This window comes from Alexandromys fortis, unplaced genomic scaffold (assembly GCF_014885135.2).
Source record: "Alexandromys fortis isolate MF-2015 unplaced genomic scaffold, M_Fortis_MF-2015_v1.1 scaffold_117, whole genome shotgun sequence".
NCBI lineage: Eukaryota > Metazoa > Chordata > Mammalia > Rodentia > Cricetidae > Alexandromys > Alexandromys fortis.
Window position 1 is genome coordinate 1,050,868 of NW_026068015.1, and position 24,521 is coordinate 1,075,388.

At 36.1% G+C, this 24,521-nt stretch overlaps 1 protein-coding gene across 3 annotated transcripts in view; it reads left to right on the forward strand.

The window, feature by feature from the left end:
- The window catches only part of Ccser1 (coiled-coil serine rich protein 1), a 1,153,064-nt gene that overhangs the window by 346,449 nt on the left and 782,094 nt on the right, over positions 1–24,521 (forward strand). For all 3 annotated transcript variants that reach the window (XM_050162333.1, XM_050162332.1, XM_050162334.1), the window contains one exon: positions 21,751–21,958. In XM_050162333.1, coding sequence (XP_050018290.1) covers positions 21,751–21,958 — 208 coding nt within the window. The remainder of the gene's footprint in view (positions 1–21,750; positions 21,959–24,521) is intronic.

The window sequence follows — 24,521 nt, forward strand, 5'->3', positions numbered from 1 at the left end:
ATCAAGTCAGTTATTCTTATTTATCTAATTAAGGATGGGCTGGGAGAGCCAAACAACCAGTCAGTGAATATTGAGATTGATTGGCTAGCAAATGCAAAATTAGTTAGTGTCCTACAGCAACTAAAATATTTCAGAAGTTTCTTTCACCAGATGGAAATCAGCCATCTGTAATAGATGACATCCTTTTAGATTTCTATACCTAATTGTTATTTCTGATGCATTTTGCTAAGGGTCACCCATACTGTTGTCAGTTTCCCATAAATGACTATCACAAGTTGTTTATCTGAAATTTTCACAGAATTAGCCACTTTCCAACCACTCTGTCAGTATTGCTGATAATGATTTTGGTGGGAAGATCACATCCTTCCAAAGATGTCCTTTTAGAATCCCCAGAAGCTGTGTGTTATCTACAAGACAAAGGAGATTCACAGATGTGATTAAGTCAGAGATCATATTGTTTAAGATAGCAAAGGGCTCCTTGAAAGGGAAATTGTGAGTCAGAAGACTCTCTACCAACTTAAGGTAATATAAAAAAGTCGAGTGATGGCTTTGCATATATAAATGAACTTTGAACCAAAAATGCAGGGAGGTTGTAAAAGAGCAAACAAATAGATGAGCAGATGGCCTTCACATAGAGCTTTCAGAAAGGGCCCCTGCCTTGCTGTCACTTAATTTTATCTCATAATACTTCTGACAAACTTACAGTGCTTACTATGGATAATGCTTACTATGGATAGTCACCACACACATGCTCAATGTTGTGTTCATGGTCCACGTGTCACATATATGAAGTGTTAGTACTTGACTGAACACATCTTGTGTATGCCATATAGTCCGTTAGAGATACCTGAATTATTTTTTGTTAGTGGATGTTAAAGTTCACCAGATGTGTTTTTTTCATATTTTAAGATAATTCCAAAGTTAAGAACTTAACAGGTTTTAAAAATTGATTCACCTAATAAATTATATCTTAAAGGATATTTTTTTTATTTGACACCTTTCAGTTTAAGCCATTACAGGAAGGATTTAAGAGAAAATATAAAAATTTTATGTATTAATATTATTGCTTTGCTGTAAAACTTGGTCTACTAAAATTTTATATTCAAATATAGCATATGTTCTAAAATAGCACATTTTAAAATTGGTATGTAGTTGAAAGATAAATTGCTCTTTTTTTGTCACAAATAAGACTTAATTATTTAATTTCATTTACATTTTTTTATTTTTCTTATTTGACAGAATTTAAGTACTATATGTTGATTAGTTGCAGATCACTGACTGGTATATATTAAATATTATAAATATGTTGGAGTTGCATGAAAAATATAGTATTTAAAAGGACTCTCAACTTTATTTTGAATAATTTTAATTTGCCCTTTTATTTCTTACTTAAATCAATTAGTTTTTTGTAAAGTCTTTGTTCTTTAGACAATAAAAATAAATGTTACTCACAAATATAAATTATTTTCTGTAACTTCTACATGGTTAGTATCTTAGTTAATTTTCTATTGATGGGACAGAAAATGCACCACAACCAAGGCAAATTTCAAAAGAAAGCATTTGCTGGGACTCCTAGTTCCAGCGGGTTAGAGTCTATGATCATAATGGCAGGGAATATGACAGCAGGCTGGCATGGTACTGGAACAGTACCTGAGAGCTACAACCTGATATACAAGTTGGAGGCAGAGTGTATGTGTGAGAGAGAGGGGCGGAGGAGAAGAGAGAGAGAAGAGAAGAGAGAGAGAGTCAACTGGAATGTTAAAGGTTTTTGAAACATCAAAGCTGCCATAGTGCCAAACCTTATCTAATATGACCACACCTACTAATCCTTCCCGAAGAGTTCCACCAGCTAGGGACCAAGTGTTAAAGTATATACGCTCAGAAGGCCATTCTTACTCAAACCTCTACACTGTACTCCCTGGACACCATAGAGCTGTAGCTATATCATAGTGTGAAGATTATTTCAACTTCAAAAGTTTTAATAGCTTTTCACATCTCATCACAGTTTAAAAGTCCAAAATCTCTTTTGAGACTCATTATAATCTCTTAATTGTGACCCGTTTTAAAATTTAAAAAAAAAATATTTCCAGCATGCAATGGCACAGAATAAGCATTATCATTCAAAAGAGAGGAATGAACACATAATTAGGAAATACTGGATAATAGCAAGACCAAAGCACTTCGAGGTAGACTCCAATACCTCTAACTTTTTATCTAGTATTAAAGGTCTAAAATTATTCATCCTTCTAGCTTTGGTGACTAAGCTGAGTACTGTGGCTCCATTCCCTGTGTGCAGCACTTTTTGGACTATATGCCAATATGTTGGCATTTCCAACATCATGGGGTCTCCAACACAAGCGAGGCTCTCACTTTTCTGCCTTCAAACAGCTGCCTCCTTTCCCACATTCCTGGCCACAGGAGCTTTGTTTAAACATGGAAAGAGAGTCTACAAACTTTTTTTTTCTGGCATCCTTCCTGTCTCTGAAGTCTGTTACCATTTCATTGCATGTCTTATTTTGATTAATATTTTTAGTATGTAGTTTTATGATTTAATTTACATTTTGTCTACACAGAAAGTTTGTTTTTATAGGCACTGTATAGTTAACTATTGCTACTTGACTCAACTTTACATTCTTTGCCATATGAATGGTCATATCTCAACCCCAATTTGCTTTTTAGCATGTTTTTCTTATTAACTTTAATGTATGCATAGTATTCCATTATATTGCCAAGTGTCCAAGTGTTTATCAGCAGCCAGCCCCCTCTAAGCTAGCTCACTATACCACATCCGCATTGATTCACCATGCAAAGGGGCACTAAACTCATTGAACATATGGAGTGTATTATTCATGGCAAAGTAAATCATATAATATTCATGATTTCATTAACTTCCCTATTTCTGTCTTCTGAAAGTGAGGAAAAGTTAAAGAGTGCAGACCAATAGTAAGCATGTGGACTTCTTCTTTGTTAGAGGATTTCTGTCTTCTGAAAGTGAGGAAAAGTTAAAGAGTGCAGACCAATAGTAAGCATGTGGACTTCTTCTTTGTTAGAGGAGAAGCAGCCCAACTCTTAAAAGGTAATGGATAGCAAACTTTCTTACCAAATACAATTTCTTTAAAACAACAGCTAAAGTGCTATCAGTCAACAAATAGAAGTCATTCTGATAATTTCTTATAATATTGTTTATTATAAGACTTTAGAGGTGTATGATGTGCCAAATAATCCTTCACAGGTCTTTGTCTCCCAGAGTGTAACTGCAATAGGATGGAAGAATAAAAAGACTGTTCAAAAGTGATTTAGAAGCAGAATTCCTGGTCCCTTTATCTATATTGACACAAGGTTTAGATTTGGCTATTGACACTTTGACTCTTTCAGCCAATTAATAGAAATGTGAATGTATAGTAGGCTCTTGATAATTTAGCAAAAGGATGTATACAAATCCCAAACAATCAAAAGAGAAAAGAGAAATAAATGTTATGATGCCTTCTCTAACAGATATTACACAAAATCCTGTTGTACGGAACCTGCTTGTTGGTTCCTGGCTGTTCAGCCCTAAAATAATCACATAGAAACTGCATTAATTATATCACTGCTTGGCCCATTAGCTCTAGCTTCATATTGGCTAACTCTTACATATAAATCTAACCCATCTCCAATAACCTGTATATCACCACGAGGCTGTCTGTAGCTTACCAGAAAAGTTCCCGCATCTATCTCCAGTGGAGCTACATGGCTTCTCCCTGACTCTGCCTCCTTTCTCCCAGCATTCAGTTTAGTTTTCCTTGCCTAGCTAAGTTCTATCCTGTTATAGGTCCAAAGCAGTCTCTTTATTCATTAATGGTAATCACATCATATAAAGGGGAATCCCACATCAATAGTCTATGATATATATAGTGTAAGTCTGTGAAATATCTTTATTATTACTATCACTTTGCCTTCTAATCAGTTGAGGCTTAGATGCTAAGTAATTTGTTACTGATCATTCATCTAATATTTACTAGGCAGTAGAATCAAAATCAGCCAGAAATAAATTACAAATGAAAAGTCTTTTAGGAATCTTCTTTCTTTGTTGAAAGTATCATATTTTCATGACAGTTTTACCCTTTTTAGTACTGCTATGTATATTACAAGGAATGCCTACTCTGGATAGAAAAAGACTTGGATCTGAGTTAAATTTGAAGCACCATCCTCAGGTGATAGTTCACATAATTGTCACCTTGTCAAAACTTAAAATCTCCTAGTCTCAATGAAAGATTGTCTACATTGAGTTGGTGTGTGATCATATCAGTGGGTAATGATCTTAATGATTTTAATTGATGTGTCACAACCCAGCCCACTATGGGTGGCACAATTTCATAAGCCTGCACTGAGAGTAAAGAAGTCCAAATGTCTATAAGTAAGAAAGCAAGTGAGCATGTCTTCATTTGTTCCTGTTTACGTTTGACTGGTGATGTTTCCAAATGTCTCAAACTCATGCCACTATGACTTCTCTATAATGATGGACTGCATTCAAGAATTGTAAGCCAAAGGAGCTCTTCTGCCTTTACATTGTTTCCCCCCCCAGGGTATTTTATCACAGAATCAACAAGAAAACTAGAACAACCACAATTGACTATGTATAAGAATTATGGAATATTCAGCTAAGCTCTCTGTAGTTTAGTTTGTTATCCATTAAACATGTAGAATAAGATTGCTATAAGAAAAAAATAAAATTCAGTTCAGCACATAGTTTCTGCATTAATTAGGTGTTCATCTATCTATACTACAAATGGGTAAGGAATAGTAGATGTCATGATTAGCAAAGATCGAACTGTGACATGTTTACAGGTGACACAATAGGCTGAATAGATGCCTCAAGAGGTAAAAGCACTTGCAAGAAAGCCTGGTAACCCACGTACAATCCCTGAAACCCTTGTAACCTATGCCCAGACGTTATCCTCTCATCTCCACAGGCCTTCTATGGTGTTTATGGCCACAAACAGGCTCACTCGGAGCTGGTAAAAATATAGATTCCTAAAGTTGACATTTTAAACTTGCCCAAGTCAAAGGTTAAACATTCTTTTCCCTTTTCTTCCCAAAAGTAAGTTACAAAGAAGGAAAAATATTAGAAGACATAAAATACTAGTCGAACAATTATATATATGTTTATATGTATATATGTATATATGTATATATATATATATATATGAGCCCACTGAGTTGACTGTAAAGTGCTTTTAATTTGTCATCATGCTTCATTTTTCATTTATTTGGAAAGTTGGCTTATAGCACTCCATCACTATCTGACCACAATGCAGATGAAATAATTGTCTTTTGTGGCATTCACTGTAGAAGGAGAGGGAGAGTCCTTGAATTTTTTGCTGAAAGGAATGTGTTTCATGAGTTTTAGACTTTTGCTTGCTGTTGTTAAGTTGAGTAGATATTTCTGTGTAAATATTAAGCATTTTTTCATAATAAGAACCAAGGAAACATTTTTTTTGTGTGCCACAACATATTCTTAAGAAACATCCCCAGACATAGACCAACAAAATGCATTTCTTTGAATGACACTACAATATGGCAATGTGTTTACTATACTTAAATTTCATTGGTTCATATTATTGTACAATGCTTGAAAACTATTTCTTAGGGTACTATATGTGTCAGGATTTTGTAATTCTGATATCCATTTAAGCTTATTTACACTTTATTCAGAAAAATTTTTAAAATAATATTTTCTGGATGGATTTGTAATATAAAGTGGCAGGCGTATGCATAAGAAACTTCACATTTTCTGTTCCTTACCAAATGGAATGTTCTATCTTTGTTTCTGTATTTTGTAGTTACACAGAGTCATCTGTCCATCACACAGGCCAAACAAGTTGGGTTGGCCACTGACCTCCACCCACAGCTCCGCTTACACACAATGGAGTCATCACTTTGCTTTTTTCATTGTTTTGTTTATTGGAAACATTTTAAATATCTGTTAGGATAACATATTGCTATTGTTTTTTGAAAGCACTATGCTTCATCTCATGATAAGACCATGACTGGTGAGACAGCAGGCAATGGATGGGCTTGTTTATTTCTGCGGCTTTATTTTCTGGATGCATCTTGCCTCTCAGAGGTACTAATGATCAGTAGTCTGCAGACTGTCCAGCTCTAAAGCAACACTTCAGACCAGGAGAGTCACTGTGACACCCATGCAGATGAATAATATGAATATTAATGTTGCCGCTGGGATTGAGGCTGTGGTTTCACATTTGCATGCCACACAGTTGTCATTCTAAAGTGTGCTGTTATAGATAAATGTTGGCCTGAAGGTATTTTCGTGACTTTTTCTGTTTACATGTTGTTAGTGAAATGAAGCATTCCAGGATCATAGTAATCTCTGCTAATGGGGAGAAACACAGCATGAGCCATTGCTCTCCAAGAAGAATAAAGACTCTACATCAAGGCTTAGTTACACATGCAGTTATGGGGAACTTGGATTGCTTAAAAACGCGCTTCGACTTCACCAAAAGGTTTAAAATATTTAAGTTATTTATTAACTCAGTATCTGCAAAACTATGAAAAGTGTTGGCTTAATTGAGACATCTGTATATATTTTAATGTGTTTGTCCATATTAAATAGAACAAACCTTATATAACTAAGTCAACTTGATCACTCTTGAGCATAACGGATGTAATAATTACTAAGGAGGGGATTATTAACTTAGTAGGGATGATCTTACAAAAAAACACTCAAAGGCATTCCTAGTTGCTAGAAAATTCAAAATTATGAATGTAACAGGATTCAACTTGATTACATATTAAACATGGGATTTCTAAAAGACATTCGTAGCTGTCTCTTAATCCATGGATTCACTAGATCCCTAAAGCCTTTAAGGATTCTAAAGGTTTCCCTTTCTACCGGAGGTCCTCTAATCCGGATAGCTTCATGGTGAAGCCTTCATTAACTGTTCATCCTTCTGCATTTCGTCCCTTTGGAATTATTTGTAACAACACATGGGTCTTTTTTTTTTTTTTTTTTCGAGACAGGGTTTCTCTGTGGCTTTGGAGCCTGTCCTGGAACTAGCTCTGTAGACCAGACTGGTCTCGAACTCATAGAGATCCGCCTGCCTCTGCCTCCCGAGTGCTGGGATTAAAGGCGTGCGCCACCACCGCCCGGCAACACATGGTTCTTATAGCTGAATTTTACAATGTTGGTGGCTTGTCATGATGTTGCGCTTGATGCACAATCCTGATAAATTCATAACTGAAAACAGAGTGGATTCCTAGGAATTTCCCTAGTGCCACGTTTTTTGCTAGCCCCATAATGGCTCCCTCAATCAAGATATTGCTTTCTTTACTCTCTGTCTGTCTTTCCCCCATTCCAACCATCCCTATCCTCTTCCCTCAAATTTTCCTGCCTCTCTACCCTTCTCCACCCTCCAGCGCTTCTGACAGCCCTTTTTCCCAACCCCTATGCTCCCAATTTTTTCTCAGGAGATCTAGCCTATTTCCCCATCTCAGGGGGATCTATATAATGGCAGTACTAAGCTAAAAGTCTGATAATGTTCCAATTCTCCATATTATACTATCATGTTTTATTTCAATTGTTTGATAAGTAATTTTCGGAGGTAAATTTGGACAAAGGGATGTGTATACAATGCAAGTAATGTTGCTCCCCACAGTCTGTATACAATTTAAACACTGGGTTCAGCACAGTTCGTAATCACAATGTCAGCAAGATGGTCCACCACAGTGCATGGATAAAATGTAAGAAACGTGGACCACCAGTGGGGATATATAATCTGAACACTGTGGTCCACAACAGTATGTGTATACAACATGATCAGTGTGGCCCCTACGGTGTCTATATGCAACCAGAACAATGTGGTCCACCACAGTGTGTTTTGAAAATCTGAGCATCAGGGTCCCTCATAGGGTGTTTATCCACTCTGAGAAGTGTGGTCCACCACAGTGTATGTGTCCAGTCTGAGCAGTGTGGGCCCCTACAGCGAGTGTCCACAGCCTGAACACTGGTTCACTACAGTGAGTGCCCACAGCCTGAGCACTATGGTTCCCTACAGCAAGTGCCCACAGCCTGAGCAGTGTAGTCCACTACAGGGAGTGTCCACAGTCAGAGCAGTATGATCCCCTACACCGAGTGTGCACAGCCTGAGCAGTGTGGACAAAATGTTTGCCTTTTCCATTGATGCATTTCAACAACCATACAAGGATTGTGTGATATACATTGTATTTTCCATATACTTACGTGCAAACATACACTGAAGAACATTTGCAGCTATAAATAACAATGAGGTATGTAAGGATTGATGGGCTTAAATAAAACTTCAAATCACAGTGGCAGAGAAATTGAAGTTTAAGACCATGTCATTTTTATGAGCCAAAACACATTTTGTGTGCAGTAACTTTACTACATATGTTGTATATTTAATTATTCTGAGACCTAATTTGGTTTGTTGTTATGATTCTCAAACATTTGAGAGTGAGGTCTAGGATAATTGCCACAAACCTAACATGGGCATCAACAAAGAATTGGTAATATAATAGAGAGACACATATTCAGAAGCATGAACAATCTTTTATTGGCTATATTAACCGTTTCAAATACAACAGAGAACATGAAATAAACCTTTATTTTCCGTCGAAGCAAGTTCTTCATTTTAATATCAGTATGCCACACAAATATTAGCTTCTCATTAAATTCACCAAAAACCTTGGCTCTCAGATTTGTCATGAGTTTTTGAATTTATTGACAGCAATATACATGTTTACTCTGATGAAAGAAAATTTCTTTCTTTATAGGTTGACAAAACCAAATCTGCATTATTAAGGATGACATTTTCAAACATAACATAAGTTCAATTCACTCTATTTGACAAATCTACCAATTTCAAAGATATTTTTTCTACTACAGTGTCCACCCACTCTTTGCTGGGATTCATGACTGAGAATTACTATGGAATAGGCACCTCAAAATGGTGAGGACAGGGAAGCTGGAATTACATGACTGGTATATCTTATGTGCAACAAACACAGTTTTGAGGATACATGAATGCTCTGCACACAAATTATGAGACAAGATGCTCAATACTGGATTTTCTGATTTCAGAGATAATGGAAATTGCAGTGAATATTATTCCCTTACAGTGAGAACCTATAATATGACAAGAACTCCAACTCAAAAGCCTATGTGAAGAGACTGATCCCCTGTGGGCCTTACATTTCCACTGGTTTTGCACACAAACACATATGCCATATTTCTTGGTAAATATCTTTGCAAGAATGCTTGTTTGTGTAGGATTCAGCTTTAGATTACACAATGGACAGTTTGTCATGTGGCCTTAGAAAGCCATGGTAGTGTGTCCCTTATGTAATAAATGCATGTGTGCATTTATTGTTCTGCATGTAGAAGACTGCTTCCGGAACATACCCTCTGGTAACACAAGTCACTGTTACTGTGGGTGTCTCCTGATTTCTCTGCATCTCCCTGTAGCAAAGAGATGTCAGGAAACCTTTGTTTTTGGTCCAGAAGTCTGTGCTGTAGAGCTTCATTAATGAAAACGTCAGGTTAAGTTACTACTTTCTAAGTAAGATGAAGTTGGAAACATTTCATTTTTCGTTATCATTTTGCTTCCATACTTGTAAAATGTTCTTGACATCTCAAATGATGGAAAACATGTCTAATTATTGAATGTTTCTAATCAGTTATGTAGATTTAACCTGTCGTTTTCTAAGAAACACACTCCCTTCTGTGTGTAGAGTACATGAAGACGTCAACTTTGATGCTGGGATGTACATATTTGTGATGTTTTATTCTCTGTTAGAGATTCCTTTAACTGAGTCCAGTGTCCAAGACAGACTATTATACTCTGTGACTAGTATTACTACCTTGAAGGCAACTGATAATCATGTTGGCTCATGATATCCTATCCCAGCCACAGTTTTCATACATATTCTCAGAGGAGAACATTTGAGATGGATACATGTGTATGTGGGAGCAGGCTTTTAAGTACCAGCATATACTCAGTCACATATGTAAAATATATTCAATCAGTGATAATGGAACTAGTAAGTCTAATAAACACGATAGAAGTGTTTTGCTTCTGCTAACTGCCTAACATGCTTAGAATGTTAGTCTAGAAAATACTGTGTTCTCACATATTATTTAGAAATTTCAATTTCCCTTCTTTCATGTTTTATTTATCTCATACCCAATCATTCTGTTTCTGTTGAGATATTTTTATTAGGGGCATTTCAAGCAGTCTTCTGTTTAGTGGCTTCATTCATTTATAATAAAGAAAGCTGCTTATTCTGAAGGTTTATCTCTCTATTCAAGTATCTTCACACCATGATTTTATTCATTTGGTTATGTCTTTATGGATTTCTCTCCTCACTTCACCCCATTTGTCCTGATAGCATTATATTAAAATCCAATACTTGCTTCAAGTACAACTGCTTTGAAGATAGAATCCCATGTTTCTATAGCTGTCCAGAATAGCTGCATCTCTGTGCATTTGCTGTGCATGGCTATAATAGAGGCGTGGGTGGTTTTCTTTATTCAGCCACATGCCCATACTTAAACACGCACTCTAACTACATCCCTTACTAGATAATGGAAACTGTAAGAATAGAAATCAGGACAAATGAAGTCATTCTTTTTTCTTCAGCCTGTGGAAGAGTTGAGTTGTTAAGCCTTTCTCTTAACTGAATTGATATTTATGTGCTTATTTGTTTTATAAGTCAATTTCATAATATTATGACATATTAACTAAAAGAAATGTATGTCAAATGTATTCAGTTAATACTATTTCTTGTCTGACAGAATAAAATTAATCTCAGTACTGTTAGCAATCCACACACACACACACGTCTATCGTACCCTTTCTTTTGATAGATAAGATGATGTGATGCTGTGATGCGAGTGTGCAGATTTTCAATTTGAGATAAACAACCCAATTTTTAAATTATTTATCAGTATATATTGCTTGATTAATCACACAAAGAATAGGTCACATAATTTCAATAGTTTTTAAGTATGATCTGTTGAAATAGGAGCGGCGGGGCTGCGTCCCCGGCACCCGGCCGCCCGCATGGCTAGTTTATACCCAGAAATAATTACACGGAAACTGTATTCTTTCCAACAATGATCATGGAGCTCTTAATCTCCTTGAGGTACTAGAACATAGAGTATTTATTATTAAATCTAACATTTGAATAATGTGCTTCTACAATTATTTAAATGCAAAAATTTCAAGCCAATGATTTATAAAAATTATATAATAAAAGTCTTGTGTTAATAATATAAATGTGATATTTTTGATAGAAGCATATCTGCTTTTAATATCCAGACATATTACCACATACCTTCTGAACAAATAGAGCTAATGGAATATTACAGATGTTAGACTGTCTTTACCCTGCTAAGCCATTGGACAAAACAGCTTTATTCATTAAACAACAAAAGCAACACATATACAGAAGAACTTCCCACATCACTGGAAGACCAATTAAATGGTTTCATTTGTAAGTTGCTTTGATCCTGATGTCCCATCACAGTATTAAAAAAAAAAATTAGACAACATGCATACTCACTTTTCCTTAAAAACTGAGCTATTTTGCAACTGAATTCTAACCTTTTTGTATAATCTAGGTACATTCAGAAACTTTAGAACTTGATCCAGAGGTCAAAGATAGTGTTTTGTCCCCTTGTTGTTTTACTGTTCCTTGAGGTCAGAAGGATCTATTCACATCTTAATTGCTTTACAGAAAGGACACCACAAATCCCAAAAAGACATTAATGAATAATGCCTGAGTTTCCCAGTGTGTAAAAACCCAAAGTAAACAATTTCTGAAGTGTACATTATGTGGCTGGCATGCTTCATTTATGTGTTCATGATTACACATTTCTCATAGAAATATTTTTACAATACTCCTGAAGAGGATCACATTTTCTAACAATTTATGCATACTGTTTAGTGTATATTATACATAATGTCAATGGTATGTATATATATATGTATATATATGTATATATATATACACACACATATATATATATCCCATTTCTTTGGTACACACTGTAAGTAAAGAAAACAAGCATGAAAAGAAACCCCTATACATTAGCTAGGAAAGGGTAATTTTCATTGAGAAAATGCCTCCATATGATTGGCCTGTAGGCAACTTGAGGCCATTTTCTTGATTAATGATTGGTGTCAAAGTTCCCCACCCACGGTGGGTAGTACTGTCCTTGGGCAAGTGGTAATTGGTGGTATAAGAAAGCAGAATGTGCAAGCCATGTAGATCAAGCCAGTGAACAGCATTTCTCCATGGTCTCTGCTTCAGTTTCTGCCAACGTTTCTGACTTGACTTCACCCAGTTAATGAGTATGTTCTGATAGTTGTAAAAAGGAATAAACCCAAGTTGCTTTTGGTCATAGTGTTTTATCACAGCAAGAGAAAATTTACCTAAGGCACCATCTTAAATAGAAGATAAACTTTGTTCCACAAGTTTATTCAGTATATTTATTATAGAAATTTCTCTGTATATACAAACTGCTCAAATTCTCTCAAACAGTTTAGACTCTTTCCCTGTACATTTCCCTCCCTTTTCCCTTCTTTTCTTTCATTGCTTTTAAAACACAGCTGTAAAAAATCTAATAACATGTATTCCCTATCCTCGATCAGTATAATTTAAAATTACTGTGTTTAAAAAATGTATATATGTTATAAAAACACTGAAATAATTGTTCACATCTACATGAAGTGTTTGTTCAAACTAAAGGTAGAATTTCAGATTATAGAACTTTTAGGAAGGCACACATATAGGAACAGCTTAGCGTATTGAAAAGATAATTACTTTTAAAATGTTGGAAAGCATGTCCTAAAGTTTCTTTTGATAATTTAGGAGGACAATATACTCTGAGAACAGAAAATAGTCTATCACCTAAAAGACAAGATAATCACGGAAACCAACCATCAATTTCTGCACTTCTAATGAACAAAGGGAGAAAATGAGTTAAAGTCAATTTCCTAGCACTACCTCTAAAAAGAAATTTGAGCACCATAATGTACGACTTACCAGATTTATGGTGCATGTTACTCCATTTTAAATCAGGATATTAAAACACAGCTCATATAATGTTCTAATGCTGACCTCTCAGGCAACTTTTCCCCTGGCAAAAACAGGTCACTTGCAGAATAGCTAACATGTTTTTCCTTCTAAATGCAGTACAGTTTTTGGACAGAACATGTAGCGCTTTACTGAATAGCATTGGATTCATCAAGTAACTCCAAATGCCTGCTCTGGGCAGATACCATGCTCTAAGCATCTCTAAGTTTTATGTTGCATTTTTATAGATAAGAAGTAATTTTCTAAAACAGCAATGTTGTACAGTTCCTCGTAAACTAAGAGCTCATAAGTTGAGTCAATTACCTGGAGAGTTGAGAGGGGTAAGAGCTTGGACATAGCACTGGAATGTTGGAGTGGAGCAGTTGGAAAAAGAGATAAGCCTATGAATTAAAATTAAAATTTTTATAAAGCATCTAACTAGTGAAATCTTATTTTGTATACAGCAATAATACTCTAAAGCAAAGTTGAAGGTTTTAGACAGGGATGTGGCAAAAAACATCTGAGGAGCAAAGTAATGGGACAGTGTCATACTCTGTGTAAGCCTTCACTTTAGGAGCTCCCCGAAAGCAGGATATAGAGAACTTTGGAAGAAATTCCAGACACACATTTTAGTTCACATACAGGAAATGTGTCAGAAGAGTTTCTTGGAGAATAGTAGTAGATCACAAGAATAAGGTCAATCTTTAAAGGCTCAGGATGATCAGGAACAGCAGTGGGCTCATGGCTGAGCTAAATGAAGGTCATCCAGATTTTAGTGGTCATGAGAAAAGGGAAACTTGCAAGGAAAGGTGATGGCAGCAGAGCACCTAAGCAAATGTACGAGGCAGACTGTACTGGAGAACTGGCTCCTCAGTGATGCTCCGTGATGATAAATGAGGTAAATTGATTTTCTGTCATCTTTGCTGTTCATATTTGGGGACCAGAATCTGCAGATCACATTTCATGACAGGTAGGCAAGGTGGGGTAGATGTTGCTTCGCATTCCCGAGAAGACTGTCAGAGCAGTGGTGGACAGAAAGGGCTTTCCCAGGAGATGAACCATTTAACCCAAGTTGCTTGTGGAAGAAAAAAAGAACAAAAGTGTTGTCTGCAAATAAATAATGCTAATTTATTTTAGGTGTTACAATTGTCTGTATCTTTCTATCCCTGAGGGGTATCACTTACAGTGTGGTACATCACTGAGGCATTTACCAGATAGCCTTCCCTGATGAGGGTGGAGAGATGAGGATGCACTCTCTGGGAACAGACTTTCTATGTTTAAAGCTTTGAATATTTTTTTTTCCTCTTCAAATATAAAACAGTAGATGTGACATGCAAACTTTTCCATTGTAATCTTGTTTACTCTGAATGGGCTTGTTTGAGTTTTGAAGTTTATTTCTCTGTTTTCCTTTATAAGTGAGCTATTTTGAGGTAAAGAGTGAACTGGAGGGTCCTTTTTCGAGCTCCTCTTTGGTTATGTTAGGAGTCTGCACATTGTCTTTTTATTCTCAGACCTCTTGCAAAAACAACATCGATACCAATCTGTGTCTCGGCTGCTTCTTTGAGAGAGAAGCCATGCCACCCACAGCCCCTGTTATCTTGTCTAAATGTCAAGTACACTAAAGCACAGAGAGAAAGAACCAGAGATAACATTCAAAGAAGAAGACAGAGGCCAGGGATCTATGTGACTGTGTCTCCAGAGTTAGAAAGGACTTGTCAACAGCAACACAAACCATTGTGTGATTCCTGACTTATCTGACCTGGAGATAATAGCCACATGGAATATCATTTTTGTCTTGCTGTACTGATCAGTAAAGAAGAGTAATTCTGCTACTGTGAACTGTAGTTTAATTAGTTCAGATACGATAATCTGCAAGCCATGTTTCAAGGTCTAGCCTCATATTCTCTTACAAACATCAAGGATTTCGTGTGTTGCAGCAAGTGTTTCTACTATGGACATTTTTGTGACATTTACCTATTAACCCAGATATACTTTGATACCCGTCATCACACCTGTTATGTTTAGCATAAATTGGTGAGTCCAGTTCAAAGAGAAAGAAGTAATCGTCAATTTTGTTTCTTTTCTGTTAAAGGTTAAGTTTCTCTTATTCACAAAGTAAATGCATTTTTTATAGTCAGGCATCTTTAAAGGTCTTCCTTGATAATAGTGATTTTCCCTCTAAGGTTTATGAGGATTTTGACATCACCATTGGAATCACAATATGTTTGAAATCATTTCATACTATAAGCTATCAAAACAGTTTTTTTCAGGAAATTAGTTTTGACAAAATTTCCCAGCTTTAGTTTTTACAGAAATCAATACATATTATTATAAAAATCATGACAGACTGTTCTCATTTTTTTGTTTTGTTTTGTTTTATTTTTTCGAGACAGTTCTCTGTGGTTTTGGAGCCTGTCCTGGAACTAGCTCTTGTAGACCAGGCTGGTCTCGAACTCACAGAGATCCGCCTGCCTCTGCCTCCTGAGTGCTGGGATTAAAGGCGTGTGCCACCACTGCCCGGCTTCTGACTGTTCTCATATGGTTAATAAATACTGGGTTAAACTGTTAAAAAAATGTTACTGGGATTATTCAGTTACTATTATACTAATACGATTTTCTAATAACATAAATATTTTTAAACAAATTTGATAATTAAAATATTATAACTCTTTTTGACTTTTATTTACAGACCATGTTTTTAGTCCTGAGACATAAAATTGTCTTTTTCAAACTTTCTTTCTTTTCAAACTTTCTTTCTTTCTTTCTTTTCAAACTTTCTTTCTTTTCAAACTTTCTTTCTTTCTTTCTTTCTTTCTTTCTTTCTTTCTTTCTTTCTTTCTTTCCTTCTGTCCTTCCTTCCTTCCTTCCTTCCTTCCTTCCTTCCTTCCTTCCTTCCTTCCTTCCTTCCTTCTTTCTTTCTTTCTTTCTTTCTTTCTTTCTTTCTTTCTTTCTTTCTTTCAGATTTCTGTCTGTTCCCCGCCATATGACAACTATCCAGTTTTAGCAGGGCTTGTGGGGCTAGCCCTTTCATTTACTACACAATGTAGGTGTTGTTTAATGTAGTTGTCAGTAACCTGGATTGCAGTCCGTCTAATGCAGGCTATAATATGTTTTAGGTTGGCTAAATATAGCTTGTGGTGTTTTGAATATAAATAATAATGCAATTGAGAAATAAAATAGTTTTTAAAGCATCAAGGTTGGGGATGAAAGTAGGATTGGTAATTAAAGGAGCACTATTCATTGACTACAAACTCCTTATTTTTTTAGCTCCATTTATTTTGTTAATGCAACTATAAGCACACATTATACTTCACTCAGGACGTGACGTTGCTTCACTTGTAGGTCAAATGATTTATTGTGAGAGGTGTAATTAGATTTACTTGTAGATTTACTTGTAGTGTAAATCTGGTTTGGGTCCCTATCCTGAATTCCTATCCAGACTTCCCTCTATGATGGATAGTCACCCAGGATCTGTAAGCCTATTAAACCCTTTCCTTCTCCAAGTCGTTGTAAACAGTGTTTATCATTGCAATTGGAAGCATACTAGGGCATGCTCTTGACAACTGAGCCACATCTCTATGCTCCTACATTTTCTAAATAATCATTTTCTGCATATTAATAGATAAAGGTATAGGAAACTGTCCCATTATCACAGAGGAGAAATGTATAGTTTACAAAATGAACATATAAATGTGACAATGCACCAGAAAATTTACATTGTTTAATTGATGCATTTCACAGAAAACTTGAGCATGAGACTAAAAATGTACAGGTTTACAAAACTGATCCATATCTATTAGATAGAGGAAGACTGAACAATGTGAGATTTTTTTTTTAAAGAATCTCTTTTACAGTATCAGAGAAAATCACATGAGAGTTAAGTTTATTTACATGTACATGAGGGGCCTGTGGTGTTGTGTGTTTTAGTTTTCTGGGAAAGATACTTGATTGTATTGTTAACCCAATAACAGAAAACTAGATGCATAGAATACCTACAATAACATGATAAATCACAGTGAAAACAACATATGTATTTGACAATATATTTACATATGTGAAATGATTTCTTTAAACACTGACTTGGCCCATTCTTTTCTGCATCTTATTGTTATAACCATTTCTATGTTCCTTGATTCCAACTAATAATGATCTTTAAGTTTGATCTCAAGACATTTTTCTACAAAAGTAGAGAACCTGAGATAGGTCACCATGAGCTATCAGGTTGTAGAAAAGATTCTAATGATAGACAGCCAAGATAGACAGTATTTTTTTTTTAAGGCAAAGCAAGTACTTTCAAAATTTTGAGAGCAGCTTAGTATCCTCACCATATGCATCTTTTCTTAAGATTGGAAAGGAAACCACTGCAAATGGCAGTTTGCATAGACACTGCTACTTTCATTTTCCTTTAGGCACCTGGAAATCCATCTGCCTTTTCCCTTTTGCCTGGTGATATTTTAACAGGTGTCTATGGTGGTACCTTGTGCAGCACTCACTTGCATGTAGAACAAGAAGTGTACAGTTCAGTGTGTTCAGAGGGATCCCTGCTAATGTATCATAACTGCACATTTGATAATACTGTGACAAAGAGTTTACTATCAGAAAGGGGAATCAGTGTACCTTTGTGGGGTGCAGTACTGGCTGAGAACAAAGGTTCCCCTAAACATATATCTTGACAGTAAACTGAAGGTGTGAAAGGAATGTTCTGAGTGTAGATAACACATATGTGAAGGCTCTGAAGCAGGATAGAGTGTGACACTTCCCAGGGCCTAAGTGAGGACAGTGTGACAGGCCAAGAGTCAGGTTATGATGTGAGAGAGATGTGGAGAGTGAGAGTTTCTGCACCATGGCAGACTTGTAAGTTATCCCAAGACATGTTCAATTGACACTGCTTTTGTCTGCATCATAGGTTACAGTAAAATAATTAGTTATATGTACTTTTTTTAATCTAATGGTATTAAATTCTTCCAACTTACACAGAGAAAGAGGGAACCAGAGACAGACACACAGAGAGATCTTGATTCTGTCGTTAAACATGTCTAAATGTTCAAATATTCAGTTAAGAAACTATTTAAAGTACAACTTTCCCAAAACAACATAGACACTATATATTGAAAGGAAACAGGTGACTGACAAATAAAATAATCATTACATTTTTGTAAACAATTCCTCAAACTGGCAGTTTATGGTACCCTCTATGATATCAATTCAGTAATCTGTATTTATGATGCTGTATATGTCTTAGTCATACTCCAGCGCAGCACAAACTCAACACAAGTAATCTACAATTTCATGAAATTGGCAATAGACTCCCCAAATTCAGTGTTTTTTTATTTGATTCTCTATAACTCTAAATATATGTATGAAAGTCTGATATGTTGTGTTTGCTTATTTCTTTGGGTGATTAGAGGTTAGGTGACTGTGACCTATCTGTTCCTGGTGATTCTTCAGATCCCAGTAAGGATGTCACTGGGGTGTGTATTGGCTGTAGACATTCTCTTCAGTGAAGAATACCAAACAGCTCACATGATAGCAAGGTAGTTGGTGTCTGCTAAGTGACACACCTTGCATTTCATGGCTTATGCTGGCTTTGGTATTGAAGGTTTTTCAAATGATTTGAAAAAGCTCTTGTATGTGTAAAAAAGTTTGTCACTATCAAAATGGTATTCCATTTCCAAAAAATAAAAAAAATGAGGAGAAAATTGTGAAAATACTCATATTTTTCTCCATGGCAAGGATAATTCCTCTAATTTTTCTTTACTTTCTGTCAAGAAATATATTTTCCATTAAACTTGTCTTTCATACTGAAAACAGATTTATACTAGAAAGATTGGTAAAAATAAATTCAGTGCCAAGCGTATTAAGTCGGTCTACTACAGTAGATTAAAGTTAAATATTTTCAGTACCAGTTCATATCCTCTGGCCTTTGAGAATACTGTTACTACAACATTTATTATTTCAGCTGTTATTTTTATGGGAACTCGTTTATTTTAGTTATGAATAGAGAAAGGTCTATAAGTCCCAATTCAGACTTACATAAATATAACTAATATTTAAATTATAAAGATTTCATCAGTCACCCTGGGCATCAGGGAATGTTGGCTACTATCATGCAAACCTACAAATGTTCCTGGAGGTAAGCTGGGCGAATGCTGGCTAGTAGACAGTATATTTTTCGTTTTTGTTTGTGATGGTTTTTATATTTAATGAACCACTGAGCCCAGTAATCAGATGATGGCTAATAGTGGGGTGTCAGGAGCTTGTCATGTGAGCATTGCCCACTTATGAGCACAAGAACACTGGGGCTTCCACACTTGCACCTTGACAGAACTAGGACTTCATGTGCAAATGTTTTGTGTTTTTCCTGTCATCAGAATACTTTCCATTGAATTTCAGTAGACACTTAGGTGCTTTAGGTGCAATAATATTTAGATTTTTAAAAACATTAATGGCTACAATACTAATTATTCTATTGACTGTTATTAAATATAATTCATGTGCTCTAGTAAGAAAAGCAATAATTATAATTCTAAGACTAATGACTGGCAGTGTGAGAGGTGCTTCTGAGGACCAGAACAGCTCAGCAGTCTGCTGCTAACAGACTCCATCCAATTTGTATTCACTGTGCTCTTATAATATGTCAAATTTTTCTTACAGAAATAAAATATCACAGGTCACTCTTATTTGTAATTATTATTTGGAATAAACTAGTAAGATGTGTAAAACTGAGAAGAGCTCCCCGAGTCAAAGTCAGCATTCAGTTGTGACAACTTCAGTTACTATCACTTGCCTGGGATTGTGAATTTTCATAATGGAGAAAAATATGCCAGCAGTCACTCTTAAAACTCCTGAAGTATGAAACTCATAGCTAATTTTATCTTCTGTGTGTATTTCTGTATCTGTCCCATCTTAGATATTTGACAGTTGCAGAGATTTTCAATTTTCAGACACACACACACACACACACATGTATATCTATTTATGTCTCTATCTATATATCTGTGTGTCTGTTTATCTATCTATCTGTCTGTCTATCTATCTATCTGTTCTGATAAGTTGGGAATGTAAAAGCTCTGCTCATATAACGTTTTTTTCAATTTTACAAAACTAAGGTAACTTAGAGAAAAATAATTGAAATTCTGAATTATATGATCTTGTATAGCAATTGTTTACTTTTATTCCTAAATATAAATTACAAATATCATCTGAAGTGAGAAGAGAGTTGTTGCTATTATAATCTTGTATCTGTAGCTGAACTATGTATAAGCATGAATAGCATGTTTGGTACTGTCCCGCTACCATGTTGATCTTTCACATGTGTCAATATATTCATATTTGAACAAGTAAGGAGTAGGTATAGTTGTATCTTCATTGTATGTCTGAGAAAGCTGGGGTAGCAGTAAGTAGCTTTGGAATTAGAGCTAAGTGAATGATTTTTCCAGATAACAACACGGTGCACTTGCATGTAAACATAGCTGATACTTTCAAAGTTCTTATGTCTCTTAGAGTCTTGTTGTCAGTATCTATTTTCTTACTAGACTGTCATCCACACCTGTTAAAATATCTCTTCCCAATTTAGAAAACACAGATTTTTATACAGGCTCTCTTTGATTCCTCCCCCTACCCTTCCAGGTTCTACAGGTAGGGTCCCATAAACTAGATGAAAGGAAGACAGGTTAACCACAAGAGCATGTGCAACTTATTAACAGCTGCAACTTCACCCACAGGTAGCACTCAGGGGAATGAAGAATGACTTGACAGCATTGGAATTATTGCATATTTTATCAAGAAAGGTAAATTGTAGAGAATTAACAAGACAAGGAAAGTAACTAGATTTTAGAACAGCAAGTTATGAGATTGAAATAAATGAAGACAAGGCCTGGTTAACTTAAATTGTTAAAATCCTCTGCTGTATCCCAGGACTGGGACATCAAGAATTTTCTTCAGAAGTTAGCATCCATCTCTCTGATAGAATAAGGAAAAGGGACCTTTGAAACCTGCTTTTGATTTTAGGCAAATGGGCTGTAGGTGAGAGGGAGTGCAGAGTAGGGGACTTTTGAATATTCCTTTTGTGAGTTGCCTTCATGTAGAAATGGGCCTCATGCTAGACTGATAACTCTTCCGGTATGACATAATTTTCTTCTTTTCAACGCTAATACCACCAAGGAATTACACATTTTACACTAACGCCACTATTTTAATGTAAAAGTCTATGTTTGCTGCCTTTCTAACTAAAGTTATTATTGGTTGATTTAGCAATTAAAACCAATAGCTATTAAACTAATTTCTTATAATCTTGTCTCTGAATATTTTCATTCAAGATAACATAAGCATATCATTAGAAATTTAAATATGAAATTTGTCTTCTACTGGTTTTTCATTGTGTCAACATTTACAAATTGTTTAAATAAGTACCGTGTATAAATGAAATACTGATGGAGAAAATATAGTCTAAAACTGTAATTGTCATTGAATTTTACCACTAAATATGCAATTCATAATTTCTGCTGAAAGTCTGAGCACTTCGAGGGCTAATTTGAGAAAATGACAAGGTTCACAGGAAGTACTTAGTGTCGTATTAGCATTGATTGACACTGGAGGAAATGATGCTTTAAGCACACCACAGTGTAATTTTTTTATTTTGTTTCTTGTTAGGAGCCTTTCCCTGAAAATAACAAAAGACGTTGATCAAGAAGCCCGATGTTCCCATGTCAGCCAAATGCCCACCAGTCCCTCTGCAGATTGTCCCCTGCTCGGTGTGGAGGAAAACGGAGGAGTGGATTCCCTGCCATTCAGACTGATGCTGCAGGAGTGCACGGCAGTGAAGACGTTGCTACTGAAGATGAAGAGAGTGCTTCAAGAGGTAGGGCTGCTCTGCAGTTAGCGGGCATCCTGCTCCGTCGCTAATATCCTGTGGCACATTGCGTATGGGTCAGGTGTTCTCCTGAGCCTTAGCTTTCCTCATATGCCAAATGAATAACTTCAACTTCTGATGTACAAATGGGTCCTGAGGAATTTCCCAGATTCTATGAAAAAGGAAGTTAAGACCAAACCTTCCTTAACCTGTGCAACAAGGAGAAGCGGGCATCAGCCATGGCATAATCTGTTTGTGTCACTGTCAAGAGGCTGAGAAATCTACTGAGTTTTTCTTTTTTTTTTTTCACTTTGATTTCCTGGCGAATTATCTATATGGCATTATAAAGGCAGGTTTGAAAGCGATTTTGTTCTGGTCAGCATACCTCAGTGTGCAGGTGTTAATGAAATACGTAGTGAATTCATTGGCCCTCTGGCAACCTCTTATGATTGTTTTCACACCTACTGGTTTTATGTAATGAAAGTATCCTGAAACACTGTCTCTGCATCTTTCTCAATTATATTACTAAATCATATGGGGTTATCTGTACCTCAGAAACTGGGAAACATTATATTGCTTCTATCATAAGGCTCCTAGTAAAGCCTCAGTTATCACAAGTAGAAGCATGGTCTTATCCTTATGCTCCTAGAACAAAGTCTAATTACCAATTACTGTATGGGCAGCAGGGGGGAAGCTTCTGCAAGGAACTGTGTCAAGGGTCATATGAGTCATACTAGAGATTAACCAGGCTTCTGAACCTAGAGAGAGAGAGGCTCCAAATAAGGGCAGATAAAGGGATTCTGCCAAGGCATGGAAGGGAAAGGGGAGATTGTCATCTGTAACAGGAGGTGCTGCTTGTTGGGAGTTTCTGTCCTGCCCAGTTCTCACAGCCGGCAAGTCCCAAAGAAATCAAACAGAGGTCTCCATAAGTTATAAACTGAATGGCCCATTAGCTCAGGCTTTGTATTCGTTCTTATAACACATATTAACCCATTATCCTTATCTATGTTAGCCACATGACTCAATACCTTTTTCAGCAGGGTAGGTCACATCCTGCTTCTTCTGTGGTCTGGGCAGGATTGTGGAGGAGCTTTTTTTCTTCCCAGAATACTCCTGTTCTCATTGCCCCACTTCCTGTCTAGGTTTTCCAACCTATACTTCCTGCCTGGCTACCGAACAATCAGCATTTATTTAAAATATAATTGACAGAATAGAGATGATTGTCCAGCACCAGTCATCAATGTTGCTGAGCTCATAGAGATTTGCCAGGACATGGTAGACTGCAACTTCCAATGCACAGGGCCTCCCAGCATTTAGCCATTATTTTTGAGGCAGAGTCTCATATAGATTCTTCTGACTTCAAGCTGACCACGTCATGAAAGCAACTTTGGATTCATGACTTCCTCACTCCTCTTCTTTAGTGCCTGGGTGGTGCATAAACACTTTAATTACTAGTTTTAGTAGTTGCTATTTTATAGCGTTTATCACAAAATAAAATGGTCACAATTCATCAGTTTCCTATTTCTACCAATGATAGATAACTAAATTGAGGGACATGAAGTGGAAACAAAGAAAGCTATCAGGCATCTTCAGAATCAGAATTGTTCTTTAATCAGAACAACTGAAGGGCCCCAGTCCCTGCAGAAGTGAGACTGTGCGCATGTGGAGTAGTGGTCTTGGGGTTTTATAGGATGGAAAAGGAGAAGACCAAGGATGGAAGAGTCCATCTGCAGGTCAGTTCTCCTGCAGTAGAAGTGCTAGACACCAGAGGGGTTAGTGTGTGGATCTCATCAGAAGCTTCCAAAGATGTTGTCAGTCAACTTTCCTGTCAAGTGCTTCTCAGTCCACTGAGGCCTTTAGGTCATTAATAACTATATCAACCCTCTTTAAAATGTTATCACTATAAACTAACTTCTAGAGGTATAAGGTGTAGTCAGGAGTTATTATGGGCTTAAAGCTAATGAAAAAACTGAATTATGTATTATACTTAAATTTTGCATTTAAAACCCTTTTCTGTTGGTCTCCTTGAAACCTGTCTGTCCATTCGTATAGGTAATATACACTTGTGCCATTTTCATACTTGGGTAAATAAAAGGTGAATTCATTTTCATGATGATCAAATCATATGTACTTCCTTCATTGGGGAGAGTATCTCTGTAAAATATTTGAAAAGGTTCAGAAAGAACAAAAATGTCATTTCTGGTTTTGGCCAAGCAATTAAGATGACCTTACACTTACATGCAGCAAAGGGATGGCTGCTAGGAAATCCAGAGCCAGATGGTTCTTTCCCAAGTGTCTAGACTTCATTAAAACTGTGGGACTTTAGAAGGACTTTCCATGGTAAGTTCCCACAGCATGTGAAATATTTATCTTCCAAATTACCTTGTCTACTGAGTCAGTATTCCCTGTACCTTTGAATGAATATAAGGACAATTCTTTGGTTCTAATAGTAATAATTTAAAAACTTAACATTTACTTTCTGTGTTGTTGGTATCATTTTTATTTTATTTTATGTATGTGAGTGCTTTGTCTACATATATATTTGTAGGCCAAATGTGTACCTGAAGCCAGC